The sequence below is a fragment of the Scylla paramamosain genome, chromosome 11 (genome assembly GCF_035594125.1).
Source record: "Scylla paramamosain isolate STU-SP2022 chromosome 11, ASM3559412v1, whole genome shotgun sequence".
Classification (NCBI taxonomy): domain Eukaryota; kingdom Metazoa; phylum Arthropoda; class Malacostraca; order Decapoda; family Portunidae; genus Scylla; species Scylla paramamosain.
The window spans coordinates 17,368,838-17,391,434 of NC_087161.1; the positions used below are offsets into that span (position 1 = coordinate 17,368,838).

Below are 22,597 nucleotides of genomic sequence, written 5' to 3' on the forward strand. Positions count from 1 at the left end.
TGAAGTATTTAACTCGTATGACGAGACAAAAGCTGTTGATGTTATCTACCTTGATTTCCAGAAAGCTTTTGACACTGTTCTCCATAGGAGACTCATCAGTAAAGTAAAAGCTCACGGCATTGCCGGAAACACCCTGAAATGGCTGAGAGACTGGCTCTCTGACAGAAAACAGCGTGTTGTGATAAATGGAAAAGAGTCAGTGGTGAAAGGTAAAGAGCGGCGTTCCTCAAGGCTCTGTATTAGGACCAGTATTCTTCATAATGCACATTAATGATATTGATGAAGGGGTAAATTGCAAAATAAGTAAATTTGCAGACGACACCAAAATAACAAGTAGAGTAACGTCTGTGTCACAATGGCAGGAACTGCAGTGTGACCGCAATAAACTAACAACCTGGGCAGAAAAATGGCAGATGAGATTCAATATAGAAAAATGTAATATTCTACTTATCGGAAGCCACAATGTTCAGGCGAGATATGTAATGAATAACATGCCACTCTCAAGCACCGATAAAGAAAAAGATCTTGGTGTCGTTTTGTCAAACGACCTAAAGCCGAGTCAACACTGCATAGAAACAGTAAACACGGCAAATAAATTAGTAGGATTCATTGGAAGAACCTTTGAATTTAAATCAGAAAAGGTTATCCTTGTCTTATATAACTCACTGGTGCGCCCTCATCTAGAATACTGTGTACAGTTCTGGTCACCATATTACAAAAAAGACATTGAAAAACTAGAAAAGATACAGCGCAGAGTCACAAAGATGATTCCAAGATTGCGCAATAAGCCGTACGAGGAACGACTGGAAGAACTAAACCTATTTAGTTTAACAAAGCGCAGGATAAGAGGAGACCTAATTGAAGTGTTCAAAATTTTCAAAGGATATAGTAACATTGATGCACATAGATATTTTACCATTGGTCATTCTAACCTAACAAGAAATAATGGATTCAAGATTATACCCAAACGTTTTAAATCCCACGAGGCCAAACATTTTTCTTTAATCGTATAGTAAATATATGGAATAAACTTCCTGCAGAAATTGTGAACAGCAATACTATTGAATCATTCAAAAATAAAATAGACATTTGAAAGCAAATCCCCAACAAGCTCTCTTCTTGTCCGAATAATTACTAACTTCACTAATAAACTTTTATTTTACAGACACCAGTTTTAATATAAATTGTATTAACTTTCAGATAGGCGTATAGAGTTCACCGTAGGGTGAATAGTAGAACTTCCTTTTATCCTTTCCTATGAAAATTCCATGTCAGTTTTTCCATACTGCATGGTACTTTTCCCAACTATTTCCATGCCAGCGCAAGCTGGAGGGAGTGGTGGGTGGGGAGAAGCCTTCTGCTATGCTGTCCTGTCTCTCTTCCCTGCATCTAGTTAGAAGTAGTTACCAAACAGCCTTGCAAGGACCAAAAGGTCCGTTGCTGTTTCGCTTTCCTTTGTATTCCTCCTCCTCCTCCTCCTCCTCTAAAAGAGTTTTAACATCAATAATTGGTCCACTAATAACAAAAAATGGCAAACAAATAGAAAATGAAACATGAGTACTTTCCAACAGTCTTCACGACTGAGGATGTTCAGAGCAGCCTGCCGACCCCTGCACCTCAGTCACAAGGCACCAGGCTGCCAGGCTTCACCATCACAGAAAACGAAATACTCCCAGTTACAAAGAGTATGAACATAAACAAAACACCCGGGCCAGACAAGATATCACCCAGGCTTCTTAAAGAAGCAAGAAATGAGCTTGTGAAACCGCTTACAATTTTATTCAATAAAACTTAACTTGTGGGTAAAGTCCTCCAAGAGTGGAAACTAGCAAAAGTCACACCAATCTTTAAAAAAGGAAATAAATCTCTCCCAGCCAACTACAGGCCAATCAGTCTAACTTCAGTGGTGTGCAAGCTGATGGAAACAACAATCAGATAAGATTGTTGAATATTTAGAAGAAAATAAAATCATAAAAGATTCACAACACAGTTTCAGAACCAAACGTTCATGCTTAACAAACTTGCTAGACTTCTTTTATGAAGTATTTAACTTGTATGATGAGACAAAAGCAGTTCATATTATCTACCTTGGTTTCCAGAAAGCTTTCGACACTGTTCCCCATAAAAGACTCATCAGTAAAGTAAAAGCTCATGGGATAGCCAAAAACACCCTGAAATGGCTGGGGGACTGGCTCTCTGACAGAAAAGAGTGTGTTGTAATAAATGGAAAAGAGTCAGATTGGTATAAGGTAAATAGCAGCATTCTTCAAAGCTCTGTATTAGGACCAATACTTTTTATAATATATGTTAATGATATTGATGAAGGGATCAATTGCAAAATAAGTGAATTTTTAGACAACACCAAAATAACAAGTAAAGCAATGTCAGCATCACAATGGCAGGAATTACAGTGTAATCTCAATAAACTAACAAGCTGAGCAGAAAAATGGCAGTTGAGATTCAGTATAGAAAAGTGTAAGGTTCTACACATTGGAAGTAACATTGTTCAAGCAAGATATGTAATGAATAACATACCACTGTCAAGCGTTGCACAGAAACACTGCACAGAAACAGTAAAGACAACAAATAAATTAATAGGATTCATTGGAAGAACCTTTGAATTTAAGTCAGAAAAGGTTATACTTGTCTTATATAACTCACTGATGCACCCTCATCTAGAATACTGTGTACAGTTCTGATCATCATATTACAAAAAGACATTGAAAAACTAGAAAAGATACAACATAGAGTCACTAAGATGATTCCAAGATTGTGTAATAAGCTGTGTGAGGAACGAGTGGAAGAACTAAACCTATTTAGCTTAACAAAGTGCAGGATAAGTGGAGACCTAATTGAAGTGTTTAAAATTTTTAAAGGACATAGTAAGCTTGATGCAAATAAAAATTTTATCATTGATCATACTAACCTGACAAGAAATAATGGATTCAAGATTATACCCAAATGTTTTAAATCCCTCAAGGCCAAGCATTTTTCTTTAATTGCACAGTAAATATCTGGAGTAAACTTCCTTCAGAAATTGTAAGCAGCAGTTCAGTTGAATCATTAAAAAATAAAATAGACAAATATTTTAAAAAGCTAATCCCCACAAGTGCTCTTCTTGTTCAAATAATTACTAAATTCACTAATATAACTCTTATTTTACAGACACCAGTTTTATTATTAATTGTGTTCATTTTCAGAAAGGCATATAGAGTTCACCATAGGATGAATAGTAGCATTTCCTTTCATCCTTTCCCTATGAAAATTCCATGTCAGTTTTTTCATACTGCATGGTACTTTTCCTAACTATTTCCATCCCAGCCCAAGCTAGGGGGAGTGGTGGGTGGGGAGGAGCCTTCTGTTGTGCTTTCCTGTCTCTCTTCTCTGTAGCTAGTTAGAAGTAGTTACCAAACAGCCTTGCAATAACCAAAAGGTCTATTGCTATTTGGGTTTCCTTTGTATTCCTCCTCCTCCTCCTCCTCCTCCTCCTCCTCCTCCTCTTCTCCTCCTCCTCCTCCTCCTCCTCCTCCTCCTCCTCCTCCTCCTCCTCCTCACACTCACTTTTAGGGATTTTGGTGAAACTTTCATTGTTGCCTTAGACATTGTTGCCTGGTACAAAGCTTTGATTTCCAAACTACCCCCCTACAGTTTCTATCCTTCTCTGTAACTTCATCTTAAGTTTCCTCTCTGACTGTTCTATTGCTGCTGTGGTAGACTGTCATTATTCTCATAAGTCTATTAACAATGGTGTTCCTCAGGGTTTTGTTCTGTCACCCACCCTCTAGTTATTATTTGGCAATGATCTAAACCAAACGTTTCCTATCCACTCCTACACTGATGATACCATCCTGCACTTTTCCATGTTTTATTTGTAGACATCCAACCCTTCAGGAAGTAAACAGCCACAGAATGCCTGACTTCTGATCTCTCCTAAAATTTCTGATTGGGATAGAGCAAATTGAATAATGTTCAATGCCTCAAAAACTCCATTCTTCCATTTATCAGCTTCACACAATCTTCCAAATAACCATCCCCTCTTCAGTGACAACTGTCCTCCTCTTCTACACTGAACATCTTCAGTCTGTCTTTTACTTATAATCTAAACTGGAAACTTCACATCTCATCTATAGTTAAAGCAGCTTCTATGAAGTTAGGCATTCTGTGTCATCTTTGCCAGTTTTTCTCAACCCCCCCTCCCCTCCGACCCCAGCTACTAATTCTTGACATGAGCCTTATCTGTCTATGTATGGAGTTTGCTTCATGCGTATGGTGGGAGGGAGGGGTTTCACTCACACTACTATTTTAGAGAGGGCTTTTCATCTTATCAATTACTTTACTCTAACTGACTGTCTTCAGCATCTTTTTCATCACCACAGTGTTGCAGCTCTTGCTATCTTCTACTAGTATTTTCATGTCAACTGCTCCTCTGATATTGCTAATTGCATGCCTCCCCTCTTTCTGCAGCCTGGCTGCACAAGACTCTCTTCTTTCTCTCATTTCTATTCTGTCCACCTCTCTAATACAAGAATTAACCAGTCATACCTTTCTCTAGTAAACTCTGGAACTCCCTGCCTGCTTCTGTATTTCCTCCTTCCTGTGACTTGAAATCTTTCAAGATGGACGTTTCAAGACACATCGCTTTTTTTTTCTTTTCTCTTTTATTATTATTCTATTGGGAACTGGCATTAAGTGAACCATTCTTTTCATTAAAAATTTTTGTTGCCTTTGGTCAGTGGTCCTCTTAGATAAAACACACACTCACACACACACACACACACACACACTAACTGTAGAAGAGAAATCAAAAAGTATAGTTTTCCTCACAGAAGTGTGAACAAATTGTATGAACTCAGTGAAGACGTTGTCAATGCCGTAACTGTCCATGCTTTTAAGACCAAACTGGATAGATATAGAGATGGGATGCTATGAGATTACTCCCCTCCCATAAACCACAACTTAGTAAATACAACTAGGTAAATACACACGCACACACACACACACACTACAGCTTTTTTTTCAATAACTTTATGATGAAACAATACTTTTTTTTCACAAAACTTCCTTGTAAAATAGGGGTGCATTTGATGCAGAGGTGTGTCTAATACACTGGCAAATAAGTCTTTTTTTTTTTTTTTTTTTTACAATACATTAGCTTTTATGACAAAAAGGCACATAAGATTATCATACTTCTTATTGTAAAATTATAGAGGCTTAGGGTTGTATAGCAGACTAAGAACTTGATGGTGTTTTGTTGAGACAGATCCTGCTTCCAACTGGAGGGAAGAAACCTTCATGACACAAAAACACTCCTTGATGTCTCCCAGAATCCCAAACTAAATCAAGTGTTTGAGAAGTACTCTGTCAGAAAGGTGGAGGTGGGTGTAGACTTGTGGTGTGTGATGTTACATGTCAAATATGGAATTTAAATTGACTCCTCTCTCTTCTACCCTTCCTTCCCTCACTGCCCACTTGTCTTCCACAGAGGTGTGTGCCACGAAAGGAGGCTGGTGGAGCTGACTGGGTGGAGGTATGGGTGATGGTCATAGCTGCCTTCATTGGTGTTGGAGGTGCTGTGGCTGCTTGTGCTGTGTGCTGCCTCTATTCCCATTACCGCCGTAAGGTGAAGCGCCACAATCGCCACATGCGTCTGATTGATTCCCCACCTTCAGTAGGCCCTGTATTGCCTCCAGGGTCCATAGTCATGCTTCCCCCAGGGCCTCCAGGACCTCCAGGACATCCAGGCTCTGTGGCTGTGGCTCCTGCAGGGGCCCCAATGCCCCCTGCCTCCATCCTGAGCTCTGAGCCTCCCAGAGTGTATGAGTGGCAGGAGCGAGGCATTCCCATGGATGCTGCCTCTCACAGAAGTGCCCAGAGGTAATGAAGGCAGTGAATGATCTCCCCATACAGTGGTATGGGTAGAGCTGTTGGACAAATGCAAACTTTTTTCACCTGTTTGCTGTTTGTAATAACTGGGTATCTGGCTAGAGATAACTAAGTAAGCTCAAAATAATCTTGAAATAAGGAGGTGGTATTTAGAACATTTTATAATAAATTAAGTCTGAACCATTCAAATGTGATATGGACTGTCTATCTATATTAAACAGAGTGTATTATGGACTGGAAAGAAGTGGTTGTAGCCTACATATTTATGTACAGCTGCTTAGGGGATGAACAAAAATTTCTTAAAATTTTGTATTCCCAGAGTATTTCAAAAAATTTTTGAAGGCCATATAATTATAATCTATATCCAGTTATGCCCATTCCAAAAGTCACAAATATAAGGAGTCACTTGTTGGTTACAAAGTGCTGGTATAGTTAATATAGGGATAGGTATGTATTTTTTACACAGATGTCAGCAGCTATATGTATGTGTCTTGAATCTTTGGATTAAAACAAGACACTGAAGTGTGAATATTTTTTACCAGTGTCTTAGATGGGCTAAGACCACAAGTCTCACTGACACTTTTTCCAAAGCTCAAACTTCTCAGATTGGTGATACTCATAAATATCTGTGTAGTTGCCATAGGTAGTGATTGCACTAATTTATTGTTTATATGTTGGGCTGAGTGTGACAAGTGTCCTTATGCCAAAAGTGTGCATATAGTAAACACTTTGTTGAGATATTTTTGCCTGCATTTACTAATTTTGTTTTCAGCCTCAATAAACACAGCAATACAGGGACAGTCTATTATATGTAGGCAGAGAAGTTATTTCAATGTCTGATGATATTCACATTCAAAATTTAGGTGTGGCACTTGACCCTTGTTTCAGTCAGTGCTTCATATATGGAAGAAATCAATCAGAGGAGTCCTTTTCTTATTATTATTTTATTATTATTATTATTATTATTATTATTATTATTATTATTATTATTATTATTATTATTATTGATACTATTATTATTACTATTTTGCTTATTTTTTATCATTACTTTTATTCTATTATTGTTATTATCATATATATATATATATATATATATATATATATATATATATATATATATATATATATATATATATATATATATATATATATATATATATGTGTGTGTGTGTGTGTGTGTGTGTATGTGTGTGGTGTTTCCTGTATATAAAACTATGAATCCAGGCACATATCTAACTTGAGTTTATATTTTTGTTGGGTCTTTTTACTTATAAAAGGTTTATTGCAGGAGAATTTATTATACATGTACTGAGGAAGGTGAATTTATACTGAGTGAATAAACATGAACAAGCTGTAGTATACAGTAGGATGTTCATAAATTGTTAACAATTGCTGAATTATCACTAAACCTAAATAGCATGTTTGAATATGATACTGCATTATAATTTTTCTTAATCTTTGTTTACAAGTGAAGACAATATTTTCTTATTTTCATCATGATCCCTTTTAAGATGAAGTGAATGTGAAGTCTTTTACAAACATGACATTTATGTTGTTGCCAGTTGAAGCTTTTGGATGTGGTAACTTTCTTTTCATTCTATCTGAAAAAAAGTTTCTCTCTCTCTCTCTCTCTCTCTCTCTCTCTCTCTCTCTCTCTCTCTCTCTCTCTCTCTCTCTCTCTCTCTCTCTCTCTCTCTCTCTCTCTCTCTCTCTCTCTCTCTCTCTCTCTCTCTCAGCTGATTCTTTCTTTTCCTCCAGTAATGTTCCTCTTTCCCTCCTCTTTCCTTTTGTTTTTTTCTTCCTGTGGTAACTTTCTTTTCATTCTATCTGAAAAAAAGTTTCTCTCTCTCTCTCTCTCTCTCTCTCTCTCTCTCTCTCTCTCTCTCTCTCTCTCTCTCTCTCTCTCTCTCTCTCTCTCTCTCTCTCTCTCTCTCTCTCTCTCTCTCTCTCTCTCTCAGTTGATTCTTTCTTTTCCTCCAGTAATGTTCCTCTTTCCCTCCTCTTTCCTTTTGTTTTTTTCTCCCTCACTTTCTTCCCACCCTCCCTCCCTCCCTCCTAATAACCATGGGAGAATCAATCAAAGCATCACACCTTTTACATCTGTCTGTTAATTCTACATGTGAAGGGGATGACGTATTGATATTATCTTGATGGGTGCGTTAACTCTCTCTCTCTCTCTCTCTCTCTCTCTCTCTCTCTCTCTCTCTCTCTCTCTCTCTCTCTCTCTCTCTCTCTCTCTCTCTCTCTCTCTCTCTCTCTCTCTCTCTCTCTCTCTCTCTCATTAATTTTCATGTCTTTGGAATATTTATATCTATATTGGAGTCTTCCTGAGTGGAGGTGTTGTAGATGATCTTATGGTGAGTGTGGAATATTTATATCAGTACTGGAGTCTTCCTGAGTGCTGGTGTGTTGTAGGTGATCTAATGGTGAGTGTGAAAACAACAGATGCCCAGAAGGTGAGTAGATGAAATATGTCTTTGGTACCCATACAGGATCCACATGTTTATGGTCTACTTTTCACATCTAAAAACTTGTAAGTGTGTGTGTTTTGAATTCACAAAAACTGCAGGCAAGCTGTCACTCATGTAGGCCAAATACTGAAAGTGAGATTGATTTGCATATCCTTATGGTTCTTTTTTGGTCCATAATGGCTCCTACAACCATTGTGCTCTTGTATCAATTGATGGCTGAAGAAGATTATTAGTCAATTAATTGCTTGTGATAGCTGGCATTTATACAAATAGTAAGATGTTAGCTGCAACAGAAACAAGGAAAATATACTGGACCACCATTTCAAATTAAACCCATTAATCATTGTTCCTGGGAATACATAACTATAAATAACTGCTTAGAACCACATATCAGAACTCAGAACATTTCGAGGTGAACCATGAATCTTAAAAGGTATTTTCCTCTAGTAGGCATGACTAAAGCAGTTTCACTGAAGCCTACAAGAGAATATCAATCTAACATGTTCAAACAAGAAGGTGGAAGGATGGATGAAGGAATATATGATTATTAATTGACCAAGGAATGAGGAATGTGGCCAAAAGAAAATATGAATTTCTTTTAGTTATCCTTGAATAGATGACATTTTCTTTGATGATCATGACTCAGCAGTGTTGTTGAAGTCTACGGGGATTACACGACCAATATTATTATTATTATTATTAAACATAACGGAGAAGGCAGAGTGGGACGAGCGCAAGCGCTATAAGTTGCCAGATGACAACCCCCACCCACCTTGACCGTAGAAAGAAGAAAGGAAAAGCAATTAGCACAATAGTAGGATGAAATCAGAGCAGGAGGAGAAAATAGGTTAAACAATTAATTATAAAGAACGCCTCAACGAACTGAGAGTTATTAAAGCTCACAAAAAAATTCAACAAAAAAAATCAACAATAATCAGAATTGAATCACTACAATCATTATCATCAACCCTGAGCCTTCAGATTGTTCCCTTACCAATGCCTACATTATATATGCACGCAATACTAATGTTATCTCATACTAACATTTCTAATTCTATAGTTTTCGCAAGTTAGAGTCTGATCTAATAAATTAATAAATAAAAAGGAGAAAAAAAATGTTTGAAGTAACTTGATGTGCTTATCTTTCTGAACTGTTCTGTGGAGTAATATACATAATTAAATTAAAGGTCTCAGGTTTTTTGTTTGAGATTGTTGGACTCCACACCTTTAAGTGAAATGTGAGTGTGATTTCCGTAGATTCTGCCAAAACTGCTGAGTCATGCATGTGAAAGAAAACCTTAGTTTACTGAGAAATAAATGATAATTTCAAGTGATGGTCATGGTGACTTTTAATGCTTCATTGTTTTAATTTAACCCTTTCACTTCTAGAATGTTTATATATTTTATTTCCATAATCACCTACAAATTTACATGCACTAATTTATATACTACAGTCTCCCAGGTACGTTTCAGTGCCCTAAATGAAAAAAAAAAAAAAAAAAAAAAAGATTTTTTGTCCATTTTTTTTTTTTTTTTTTAGTGCTCTTTTTATTGAAAAGGAACAATTATAACAGTGAAAGGATTCAGTACTACTTGTCTCAGGGGAATTGAACACTTTAAAAGCCAACAGATCAGTCAAACCACTAACAAAAATAGATTGGAATGATTTACATTCCTCCTCTGTATTTGTTCTGGTAGGTGTGTAATATTGTGATAGGACTTGGAAACACAAGCCAAAAGCAGGATAAGTTGAGGTACTTTATGGTCTAGTCAGCTGAAGCTTATTCTTTTACCCTCTTAAATCTAGGTTCAGTTCCTGGCCACATCCACTTCTCTTATTTAAGATAGATTAATTCCTCACTGTTTCCTAACAAAGAACACAATTTTTTTTTTTTTTATTGAATCATGACACTGGCAGCATGGTGATAGGATGGTCTTGTAAAAATTTGTTAAAGGGAGTGGGATCATCCTGGTTTAAGCTTGATGGTGTGGTATAGTTGTGTCAGCCAGGAAACAAGTGTTTCCCCCCCAGAGAGAGGGAAAATGCAGATGTGTATATTCCAGTGAACTTAACAAAGACCATAACTAGACATGTTTTGGACTGTTCAAATACTTACGCTACCACACTAAATTAATGAAACACTAGAAATTAATCTAGAGGGAGGAAAGTTGTGTAATGCCATGCCAGAATGTGTAAAGACAAGACCAAGCAGAATTAGTTGTGAGGTACCTTAAGGTCCAGTTAATTAAGGTTTGTTCTTGTCTGTCATATTCAAGTTCAGTCTCCAGTCACATCCATCTTCTTTACTTACAATATATCAATTTCTCATAGTTTTCTAATGGAGTATATAGTTTTTCATGCAATCATAATACATGTGGCACATATGTGCCATATGCATGAGAAAACAGTGAGAAGCTTTCACACATGATTTTTGATTACCAATGAAGGACTTTGTAATCAGAAGGTGGACCACGTAGTAGAGAACCTACAAAATTGTCTAAAGAATCCCTATCAGTCTTTAAAAAGAAGCTACAACTTTTTTATTTCTCTCAGAGTCATTTTGTTTTGGTGGATCATTTTGCACAATGTAGTAAGTGTAAACTTTAAAGAATAAAGTTTTGTAAACTTTAAAGAATAAAGTTTATTTCATGGACTGTGAAAGGTTGAAAATTAAACCATTCACTCAGTTCAACATTATTTATATACTTTTTCTTGGCATTCAGTTGTAAGCAATACAGAATCTATGGAACAAAACAATAATCAACACAACAAATAAGAATAAACAAGATATCATGTGTGTTTGCAGTCCTTTGTGAATTGCCACCAAGGGGGCAGGATCACAGCAACACACATAACATACTAGAGTGGAGTGGAGCAGTGAGTCACTCAGGGAGCACTGGTGGAGTGAGTGTGGAATGAGTATACTGAAGCTTTTTAGGCTCCTTTAGTGGCAGTAGTAGTACTGAGGAGAATACTGTTATATAAGTGTGAAACTTTTTCCTCTGTGGTTTCATTTTCATAAAATTTCAAGTAGTTTTCTTACATTGTAGGTACTTCTGAGACTCCTGAAGAGCCACACTTTTTAAATATCTGCTAGTGTCTTCAGCTACATTTTCCTTCCAATTTCTCACTTCTTCATGCAACTTTTCTCCCCTCCCCCCTTTTTTCATTCTTTATTAAACACAAACTTTTCTTAACACTCTCAAGTAAGATGACTCTGATTATGTTCATAATACAATGTAATCCTTAATGTTCACTCTTGGGCTTCTGCTTTCCTCAGTTTTATCTTCCTCTTGCAAATTGACACAATGAACACTTCTTTCTTTTACTTACGTAAGAAGCCAATACATCAATAGCTGATCCAGTCTTTGTTCTATAGAATTATCCACTCAAAATATTTTACACAGAAGCATTTCTGACACATTTTTTTACTCATTCACCTCTTGCCCTGTCTTCTTTTATGTAGTCAAAACTAAAACACCTTTATTATAGGTGTAATGCTCATCTTCCAGCTTCAGATTTTTAACACCATTAACATGAAAAAGAAAAGCCCATTTTACATTTACAAAGTGCAACAGGTCAAGGTGAGGTGTTCCCAACACATCACAACACAAGACCTACTTCATCCAAGTCCCAGGGTTTCTTAGTCTGCCTGAAGAGCAAGACATACGAAGGAGCAATTGGAATCAGATTGAAGGTACTACACGATATGTCATTCCACACCTTACAGTTACATAATTATGAACCAAACATCTAAGTCTACTCTGCTCTCAGACTATGACTAGAATACATAAAACAATTTTGTTCCATGAAAATATAAAATATTTAATATTTTTTTCCCTGGAAGGAAGTTGGCCACTGTTCATTTAAGTGTACATACATACATGAAGGACTGTGAATGTGCATGAGCACAGGTGTGGTATTCACTTGTGTGTGCATGCACTGTGTACACAGATGGCTGATGGGGGTTGCAGGTTTTGTGACTAAATGGAAGAAACAGGGACCTGCTCACAGCCCAAGCTGGGTGACAAAGAATAATAGTTTTGTATGAAAGAAAAATATATACTGGGTGACAAAAAATAATAGTTTTGTATGAAAGAAAAATATATAACACTTTTAAAATCACCTGCAGCACTAGCTACAGACAGTCCAGTGTGAGCACCATGCACCAAGGCTTAAAACATTGTGTTGTAACAGCTAGCAAAAATACTGGTTCTCTTGAGGGCTAAATTTAAATTCCTTGGATTTTCTGCAATATCCTACAACAAAAATACATAGCTGAATAAATACATGAAGAAAATTTCTGAGAAAGTCCTATGAAATACATATGTTGTAACAAGGTATATTCAAACATGGCAAATTAGGTACTGGATTTCACTCTTGGATACATTCACTTGACACAGTGATGTTCTTATGTTTTATTCCATTTATCTGCCTTGGCTTGGTCTTCACAATGACTTTCCATCAGAGCCTGGCAGTGTAAGAGTCTGGGAAATCTGCAGACATTTGAATGACAGTACTGGTAGATAGTATGAATTTTTATCTGGAGGGCTCCAAGTGACACCTCTGTGCTGCCTGATGGTTGTCACACTGCTTTTGACTGGAATAAGTGGAGTTCATTGTTGGTCACTTGACTCTGTCCTCTCAATTAATTTTATTTATTTATTTATTTTTTTACATTATTCACAACTAATTAGTACATAGCTTTTTTACTTTTTTTTTCTATGTATTTTTGGTTAGAAAACTAAATTTTTCCAATACTATAAGTTTTTCAAAGGTAGATTTTTCTTCTTCCATTTTCCATAATTCACTTACACACCACATACATATATTACTGTACAATGTGAACTAATTCTACATGTGCACACTGTCTGTTTACTGTTAATGTGAAATATGAATATAATGAAAGGAGATCTGTTGAATAAGGAGTAGTCTGAAATTATGCATTTGTTGTATATCAATGTATTATAGTCCCTTGTTTCCCTCCTCTCTTTTATTCCTCTGAATCTTTTTACTTCTTCGTCTTTACTTCATCTGCCAGTTTACCTTATTAAACTCTTGTAACAGGAAGGGCTATCAATATACTAAAAATGTTTCATGTCAACAACAATCATTTAAGAGTAAGGGTCTTATAATTCTACTATAAATAGTCTACTTTGAGAAATGTTCAGTGGTATCATATACATTAATTTTAGCCTATATTCTGAAATGCTTTGGATTCTTATCAGGACTATTTTCAAATGCTTCAGAAATTACTAATCAGATTCTCCCAAGTGCTTTTCCCATTGGTGGTGCAAAATTTTGTTAAACTATCACTATAAACATGAAAGCACTCTTGAAAACGTAGATAATATCCACTAAGACTTACTAACAGTAGTCAAAACCTTTTGAGAATACAGTCATTTGAGGAGGAGGCAGTAGGCACCTGCCGAAATGATAATTACTCTCAGTGAGGTCTAAAGCACTGGATCAGGGGGTGCTGTGAACTTATCATTAAACCCAGCTGTGACCTCACTGAACGTTTCCCTATCACTATAAACATGAAAGCACTCTTGAAAACGTAGATAATATCCACTAAGACTTACTAACAGTAGTCAAAACCTTTACCTTTTGAGAATACAGTCATTTGAGGAGGAGGCAGTAGGCACCTGCCGAAATGATAATTACTCTCAGTGAGGTCTAAAGCACTGGATCAGGGGGTGCTGTGAACTTATCATTAAACCCAGCTGTGACCTCACTGAACGTTTCCCTTTGTGTCTCACAACACAAGGGGGCACCTAATAACACACACCCTTCACTCAAAATTTCAAAATTCATGGCGACTTGTACACCAGCCTTGGAGTCCCCTATCTGGGGAGGGGACCACAAATGTCCCCAGGTCGGACTGCCCTTCCGATGACGACCCTAAACATCTTGACACCCCCCTCAACTTTTTCTTCATTAACTTCTGCAACATTTGTGGTCTAAGATCTAATTTTCAATCTGTAGAACACCACCTCTCCTCTTCTAAATCTCATCTTTTCCTCACTGAAACTCAGGTGTCTGAGGCAACTGACAGTAACCCCTTTTCTGTTCCCTCCTACTTTCTCTATCCTCATTTTTTATCCAAAGCTGGATGTTGCATTTATATGTGCAATGACTTAACCTGCTCTCGTGCCCATGCTCTTGAATCTTCCGAGTTTTCCACCATCTGGCTACGACTACAGAGTCACCCTCAAACTAAATTTATCTGTGCTGTATACCTCTCACCTAACTCCTCTGACTATAAGAAATTCTTTGACTACTTAAGTTCCAAAGTGGAGCACATTCTGACTCTCTTCCCTTTTGCAGAGATCTCCATTCTTGGAGACTTCAGTGTTCACCACCAGCTTTGGCTTTCCTCTCCCTTCACTGACCATCCTGGTGAACTAACCTTCAACTTTACTATCCTTCATTACCTAGAGCAATTGGTACAACACCCTACTCATATTCCTGACCATCTTGGAGATACGCCCAACATTCTTGACCTTTTCCTGACATCTAATCCTTCTGCTTATGCTGTCATCCTCTCTTCTCTGTTGGGCTCCTCCGACTACAATCTCATATCTGTATCTTGTCCTGTCGCTCCAGTCCCTCCTCAGGATCCTCCTAAGCAAAGGTGCCTCTGGTGTTTTGCCTCTGCTAGTTGGGGGAGTCCTGAGGAGGTATTTTGCTGATTTTCCTTGGAATGACTACTGCTTCCGTGTCAGAGACCCGTCTTTGTGTGCTGAGCGCATAACAGAGGTGATAGTGCCTGGCATGGAGGTGTACATTCCTCACTCTTTTTCTCGACCTAAACCTTCCAAACCTTGTTCTCGTGCTATACATGATAGACGGGTGGCCCACAAAAGGGACTTTAGCCTTTCATCACCAGAATCTCATGCACTTTATATTTCTGCCCAGAACTATGCCACGTCTGTTCTCCAACTAGCCAAAAACTCCTTCATTAACAGAAAGTGTCAAAATCTTTCAAGATCTAACTCCCCTCGTGACTTCTGGCATCTAGTCAAAAATGTCTCCAATAACTTTGCTTCCTCTTCTTTCCCTCCTTTATTTCAACCAGATGGCACCACTGCTATCACATCTATTTCTAAAGCTGAACTCTTCGCTCAAACCTTTGCTAAAAACTCTACCTTGGACGATTATGGGCTTGTTCCTTCCTCTACTCCACCCTCTGACTACTTCATGCTACCTATTAAAATTCTTCACAATGATGTTTTCCATGCCCTCACTGGCCTAAACCCTCGGAAGGCTTATGGACCTGATGGGATCCCTCCTATTGTTCTCCGAAACTGTGCCTCTGTGCTTGCACCTTGCCAAGACAAACTCTTTCATCTCTGTCTGTCAACATTTACCTTTCCTTCTTGCTGGAAGTTTGCCTACATTCAGCCTTTTTCCTAAAAAGAGTGACCGTTCTAATCCCTCAAACTACCGTCCTATTGCTTTAATTTCCTGCTTATCTAAAGTTTTTGAATCTATCCTCAACAGGAAGATTCTTAAACATCTATCACTTCACAACCTTCTATCTGATCGCCAGTATGGGTTCCGTCAAGGCCGCTCTACTGGTGATCTTCTGGCTTTCCTTAATGAGTCTTGGTCATCCTCTTTTAGCAATTTTGGTGAAACTTTTGCTGTTGCCTTGGACATATCAAAACCTTTTGATAGAGTCTGGAACAAAGCTTTGATTTCCATACTATCCTCCTACGGCTTCTATCTTTCTCTCTGTAACTTCATCTCAAGTTTCCTTTCTGACTGTTCTATTGCTGCTGTGATAGATGGTCACTGTCCTTCTCCTAAATCTTTTAACAGTGGTGTTCCTCAGGGTTCTGTCCTGTCACCCACTCTCTTCTTATTATTCATAAATGACCCATTAAACCAAACTTCTTGTCCCATCCACTCTAACACTGATGATACCACCCTGCACTTTTCCACGTCTTTTCATAGACTTCCAATCCTTCAGGAAGTAAACATTTCATGTAGAACGGCTGACTTCTGATCTTTCTAAAATTTCTGATTGCGGCAGAACAAACTTGATATTGATCAATGCCTCAAAAATTCAATTCCTCCATCTATCAACTCGACACAACCTTCCAAACACCTATCCCCTCTTTTTCAATGACACTCAACTGTTCCCCTCTTCTACACTGAACATCCTTGGTTTGTCCTTTACTTATAATCAGAACTGGAAACTTCGCATCTCATCTGCAGCTAAAACGGCTTCTATGAAGTTAGGCGTTCTGAGATGTCTCCGCCAGTTTTTGTCACCCCCGCAGCTGCTAACTCTATACAAGGGCCTAATCTGTCGATGTATGGTGTATGCTTCACATGTCTTGGGGGTTCCACTCATACTGCTCTTCTAGACATGGTGGAATGAAAAGCTTTTCGTCTCATCAACTCCTTTCCTCTGTCTTCAGCCTCTCTCTCACTGCCTCAATGTTGCATCTCTAGCTGTCTTCTACCACTATTTTCATGCTAACTGCTCTTCTGATCTTGCTAACTGCATGCCTCCCCTCCTCCCGCAGTCTCGCTGCACAAGACTTTCTTCTTTCTCTCACCCCTATTCTGTCCACCTCTTTAATGCATGAGTTAATCAGTATTCTCAATCATTCATCCCTTTCTCTGGTAAACTCTGGAACTCCCTGCCTGTTTCTGTATTTCCACCTTCCTATGACTTGAATTCCTTCAAGAGGGAGGTTTCAAGACATCCTTCAATTTTTGACTACCGCTTTGGACCCTTTTCTGGGACTGGCATCTCAGTGGGCTTTTTTTTTTTGTTGGATTTTTGTTGCCAGTGTCCCTCCTACATAAAAAAAAAAAAAAAAAAAAAAAAAAAAAAAAAAAAAAAAAATGTAGACTTGTCAATTTATAGGGCATACACATGAAAAAATAGTTCACACTATACTTACATACTTAATAAAACCAATAAAGTGGAATATGGTGGTGAGAAAAAACATTTGAGGAAGCTGAAATAGTTTACTTCTTTTATATTTCAGCTGTTGCTTTCTTCATAGTGTGAAACATGAAAAATAAAGTAACTTTTGCTTCATCTTGTGTTTCTTCTCACATTCCACTCACTTGTCTTACATAAAACCAACTAAGCTGACAGTCTCCTATGACTTGCATACAAATAAAATAATATTCAAGTAATATTCTTATTGATAAAAAGTGTAGCATGTATATAATGCCACATTGAAGTTCAAACACACTGAACAGTTGAGAATCCAGGTCACAGCTTAAATAACTATAAAAATCTGTATAAATCACAGGAATTTGCTGTTGGAGGCAATGAATGCTGTGTAACTCTGACAACAACAGCAGCAGCAGCACCTACGAGTTTCAGTGGGATGAAGGGAAAGGCTGCACATTGGAGGAAAGAAACATAACTGTGGAGAGTGAGTACAGGTTTAAAGACTACAAGAATCAATAGGGACATTAGAGAGGCCAAAGGTGTTTATATATAAGGCAGTTAATATGCACCTTTGTCAGCCAGCCAAGACCACCACCACCATAGCCACCACATTCTATATGACTACCAAAATCACCTGCTTTTCCTGTCCTGGTGCCTGGCTGGAGCTATGATTGCTAAACAAGACCCTACAGACTTTTCCCTTCCTCCTTTTAGTGGCAAACCAGCCTTTCTCCTTCATTACATTCATTGCATGTGCAGCAAATCCTCCCAATACTGGACAAATCTGAGTTAAGGTTCCACAGCAATGAGACAAATGGCTTTATTTTTTTCTCTTCTCTTTAGTAATCTTTAGATTTCTCATTAGTTTGCTAGGGGCATGGAAAATGAAGAATCTGCTGATACTGCTTCTGTATAATGCAATGAAGCTTCTGCTAAGTAAATCACATTTCAATTAATCTTTGAATGTTTGGCATCATGTTGTAAAATTGTCATAACATACAAATACTTTACAGCAACATCCAACCTTCTCAAAACTTGTCAGTGCAGTTAAGTAACAGCAGTAAGGGCACAGGAGTGAGGCCAAACAGCAAGGCAGACTTTGAGGAGCAGTAGTGTGAGTGCTAAACAAAGTTCAGCATTAACAACTACCAGCACACACTATACATACAATACTATCAGTCAAGTAATTATGAATACAGAAGTGTGAGTGTGTTGACCAATCACATGTTTAAAGATATGCCAGTCAGCCAGTCACACATGCAATAATTAATGCCTTTACCAATGCTGTGCAAAATGAAAGATGACTCAATGCTGTAATTTCTTTTAGCTTCTAAAAGGAACTCAGCAGGGGACAGCCAGCCTGCTTGTAGGTCCAGTGTTGGGAGGCACAGAGTTGACACACTGTTCTGGCCTCCTCAGAGACCAAATTGGAGAGAGAAAAATGTTGTCAACCAATTCTTCACAGATTTCAAGAGGCAGACTCCATTTTCCTCCTTGTACTTCAAGCAGGTAATGTGGGTAACTACATCAGTTCACCAATACAGCAATCCATGGTATGAGTAAATTGTAAATAAATACTTTGAAGGATCACATAAAAGTTGTTTTCTTATTACAATCTAATCAACAAATTGTCTGAAGCAATCATAGTGTTTCCACATGAATGGAAATAAATATATTATGTTTTCACATATTTGCAGCACTCTTGGTGATTATAAAAAATTAACTTATTTTTTCTGTCACTGATTGTAGTATGGAGAAATCAACAAATGCTGTGTGTGTGTGTGTGTGTGTGTGTGTGTGTGTGTGTGTGTGTGTGTGTGTGTGTGTGTGTGTGTGTGTGTGTGTGTGTGCTTACATTTTGTTTCTCACATAAGAATACAAACAAATTCAAATTAATTACATACATTTCACATAAACACTACACACTTCTTTTGACTAAAACTGAGAATGGCGTGCAATGTATGAGCTTCATTACTCAAACCCAAAGCAGCTAAAATAATAATATATGCGCTACTTATGCTTGATTTAAAAGCACAATAGCTTGTAAATATTTTTTCTCCTCACAAGAATGAGGCAATACCATGGAATGAGCCAACACAGCACAGAAAGCAGTACCCAAGACAGGCCATGGACAGTCTGAGTCATAAGGGTCCGTATTTCCAAACGCTTTGTTCTCTCATAAGGGTTATTTTCAAAGGCCACAGAGATGATTCATTGCATCCTCATATTATCTTTTTTTCATTCATGATGAAGAATCTTTGCTACACAATCACAAGAATCATGAAAACGTTCTTGGAAACCTCTATAACTTCTATTATAATCTGTCAAAAATCATCACAATAAGACACCAAAACACTTGGGCATACGGTCCATTGTCCCAAATTCCATGAAAGAAAGGCTCAAGGAAGCCACCAAGTTTGTTTGGGAAGACTTAGTGTGTCCAAGAGAGTCTGTCCAAACATACTTGGCACAATGAAAGTCTGGATTTAAGTAACCTGCCACAATACATTTCCACTGTGCATATAATTTTCAAATGATCTTGGGTCCTTTATTCTGCTGTCAATCTTACAAAACTTGACAGCAGATAGATTGTGAATATATCAATAGATTTAAGATTAAAGGAAGATGCTATGCACAGTACAGTGGAAGTAAGTGCAGCAGTTCAAGAGACAAATGACCATTTCATTTGCACTATATAAATATGGGACAGACTGTGCTTTCATGGCCATGGCTTTACAAATGTTTGTTTCCTTCCACTCCTTATTATTTTAACAACACTTATATATGACTCTCCACCACACAACACACAAAATAGTTTAGTTTTTTAACATACCACATCTGCTTAATACCATCTAATACTCTTAGCACAGAGACCTCTTACAACCTCAGAATTAATATAGGCTTTAACACTTCCCTCATCTCCTCAGCTTCCCAATAAATACTATTCCAACCACACAACTACAATCAGAGAATAATGATCTACAATGATAACTCCTTACCAGCATAATATTGAGTAATCTGAACACAAAAACAGACAACATTTCTATTATCATGATCTAATCTTATTTTCTCATTTTTCTTTTTATTATCAGATGCACATCATGCTCATACACATAGACAACTAACAGACTTTTTTATCTCTATTCACTACTCCTTTCCTCCTCTTTGTCCACAATATCACCTCAGAGGAAGGCTTGTGTACATCACGGGTACATTACATCTCCCAGCAAGGATGAGGGAGTCTAGCAAACACTCTGGCAATAACCAACACAGATACCATACTGCTGTTGTGTTTACTGGTTACTGTGTATGCACTATGTTGAGGGGGAAAGAATGACATGAAACTGTGAGTGATATAAGAGAAATCTGTAGATTTAGTATAGGTATGTAGTTATCAGCAAGTGTCTGATTTTGCTCATCCTAATATTTCTTTGATTTTTTATTTATTTATTTTTTAATATATTCACTTTGACTGAATGTAATAAACCTGAATGTGTGTAGTGTGCCTATAGTTTATCCTTCTCAAAATCTATATTGACTTCCATAAATTACAATGAAGAAAATTATCCATCACAGACATTTTCACCCATTTTGAGAAACAATTTTTCCTTTGTGAATTGTAACTATATTCTTTCATTTAATTACTTCTCTGAGCATTGGATTTTCACCTCAGCACACAGCTTAGTGTTTGTCCCTGAAAGCTGAAGAGAATAACTCTCAACCCCTAATGCCTTTCCAATTCAAGCACACACACACACACACACACACACACACACACACACACACACACACACACACACACACACACACACACACACACACACAGACAGACAGACAGACGGACAGACAGACAGACAGATCCACACACACACACACACACACACACACACACACACACACACACACACACACACACACACACACACACACACACAGGCAGGAAGAGCCTCTAATGAGTCTGCAAACACACAAACACATGCACAATCATACAGTCTCACCCACAACACATGACTGGATGGGAAGTTATGGCATCATCACCCTCCAGTCGTATCTTATATTGCTGGAGTGAGTGGTAGGGGGGAAGGGAGGCTCCTGCAGTGACCAGCTGCCTGAGTTCTCCTGAGCAGCAAAGGCAAAGGAGCAGTAGGGAATCTGTTGAGCAGGGAGATGTGCTGATTAGTGGTGGTGATGGATGTAGTAGTAGTAGTAGTAGTAGTAGTAGTAGTAGTAGTAGTAGTAGTAGTAGTAGTAGTAGTAGTAGTAGTAGTAGTAGTAGTAGTAGTAGCAGTGGTAATAGCAATGACAGTAGAGAGGTATGGTGAGAAGGCTGTCTAGTGCGTAAATATAAGTTTATTACAGTTACTGATCACTCAAATATAAGGTGAAGTCCTGTATTTTCTATTTAACTGCCTTGTGGTTCTCCTATTTGTTCTGGTGAGTCACTGTTTTCTTTAATCACCCACATATTTTTATTCATGAATCTGTGGAATCTTTAGTAATCTGTTTTCATTTTGTCATCATTCGTGAACATTCTTTACACCAGTGATGGTTTTTAGTTTCCTATAAATAAACACTTTTATAATTTTTCCTCATCTCTTTAATCACTCTCATCTCATTCATGTTAAGGGGATACTGACCTATTAGCAGAGAACACAGAGCAGGTGCTTAAGTCCCACTCACTAGATGATTCCATTACTTCATCAGTCCAACAATTATTCAATCTTCCACACTGTATTTCATTCTCACTCATTCCACAGTCTCCCACAACCCCATCTACATCATTTATTAAGTATTATGAATCTTTTCACACAACATTTATAAGATGGATCATGGCAGAGCAGTTCATTACTTTTCACATCATTCAGTTAATATTATTCCAAGTAAGTAATGTTAATCAAGGTGAGATACAGAACTGTCTTCCTTCATGCCTCACCTCAAGTTAACATAACTACAGCAATGCTTTTATGTTGCACAGGAAGCAGCATCTCTTTATACACTCTCTTCAAAACCAAACAAAGTTCTGGGATGGTAAACACTAGTACATAAGCAAATAAAATAAAACAGCATTTTGTGACAGCTTGCCAAGAGTTCTGGAAGTATTAGAACAGGGGTTGTCAGAAGCAGAGATGGTGAAGGAGCCAGAGGAGGAAGCCTTAATCAGCAGAGACTGAGAACCTCGTTCACGCCTTCAACTCAAGAGAATCCTCCAGTCATAGTGTGGCTGGCCAGTATTGGAGACAGGGCGGACTGGCTCAACCAAAGACCAGTGACCTGAGGGCCCCTCCTCCACAGCACTTGTAGAGCAATAGGGAATCT

The 22,597-nt window shown here is 37.8% G+C and overlaps 2 protein-coding genes across 8 annotated transcripts in view; one reads left to right on the plus strand and one right to left on the minus strand.

Moving 5' to 3' along the window:
• Positions 1-7,274, plus strand: part of LOC135105000 (cadherin-23-like) — a 44,716-nt gene extending 37,442 nt beyond the window's left edge. For all 3 annotated transcript variants that reach the window (XM_064012875.1, XM_064012873.1, XM_064012874.1), the window contains exons 34-35: positions 5,261-5,375; positions 5,483-7,274. In XM_064012875.1, coding sequence (XP_063868945.1) covers positions 5,261-5,375; positions 5,483-5,878 — 511 coding nt within the window. In that variant the 3' untranslated portion in view covers positions 5,879-7,274. The remainder of the gene's footprint in view (positions 1-5,260; positions 5,376-5,482) is intronic.
• Positions 7,275-11,038: 3,764 nt separating this feature from the next.
• The window catches only part of LOC135105003 (ecdysteroid-phosphate phosphatase-like), a 28,464-nt gene continuing 16,905 nt past the window's right edge, over positions 11,039-22,597 (minus strand). For 3 of the 5 annotated variants that reach the window (XM_064012886.1, XM_064012882.1, XM_064012883.1), the window contains one exon: positions 11,039-21,433. In XM_064012886.1, coding sequence (XP_063868956.1) covers positions 21,305-21,433 — 129 coding nt within the window. In that variant the 3' untranslated portion in view covers positions 11,039-21,304. Of the gene's footprint in view, positions 22,596-22,597 lie in introns of all 5 variants that reach the window. The other 2 variants (XM_064012884.1, XR_010270665.1) reach the window with 2 other exon arrangements.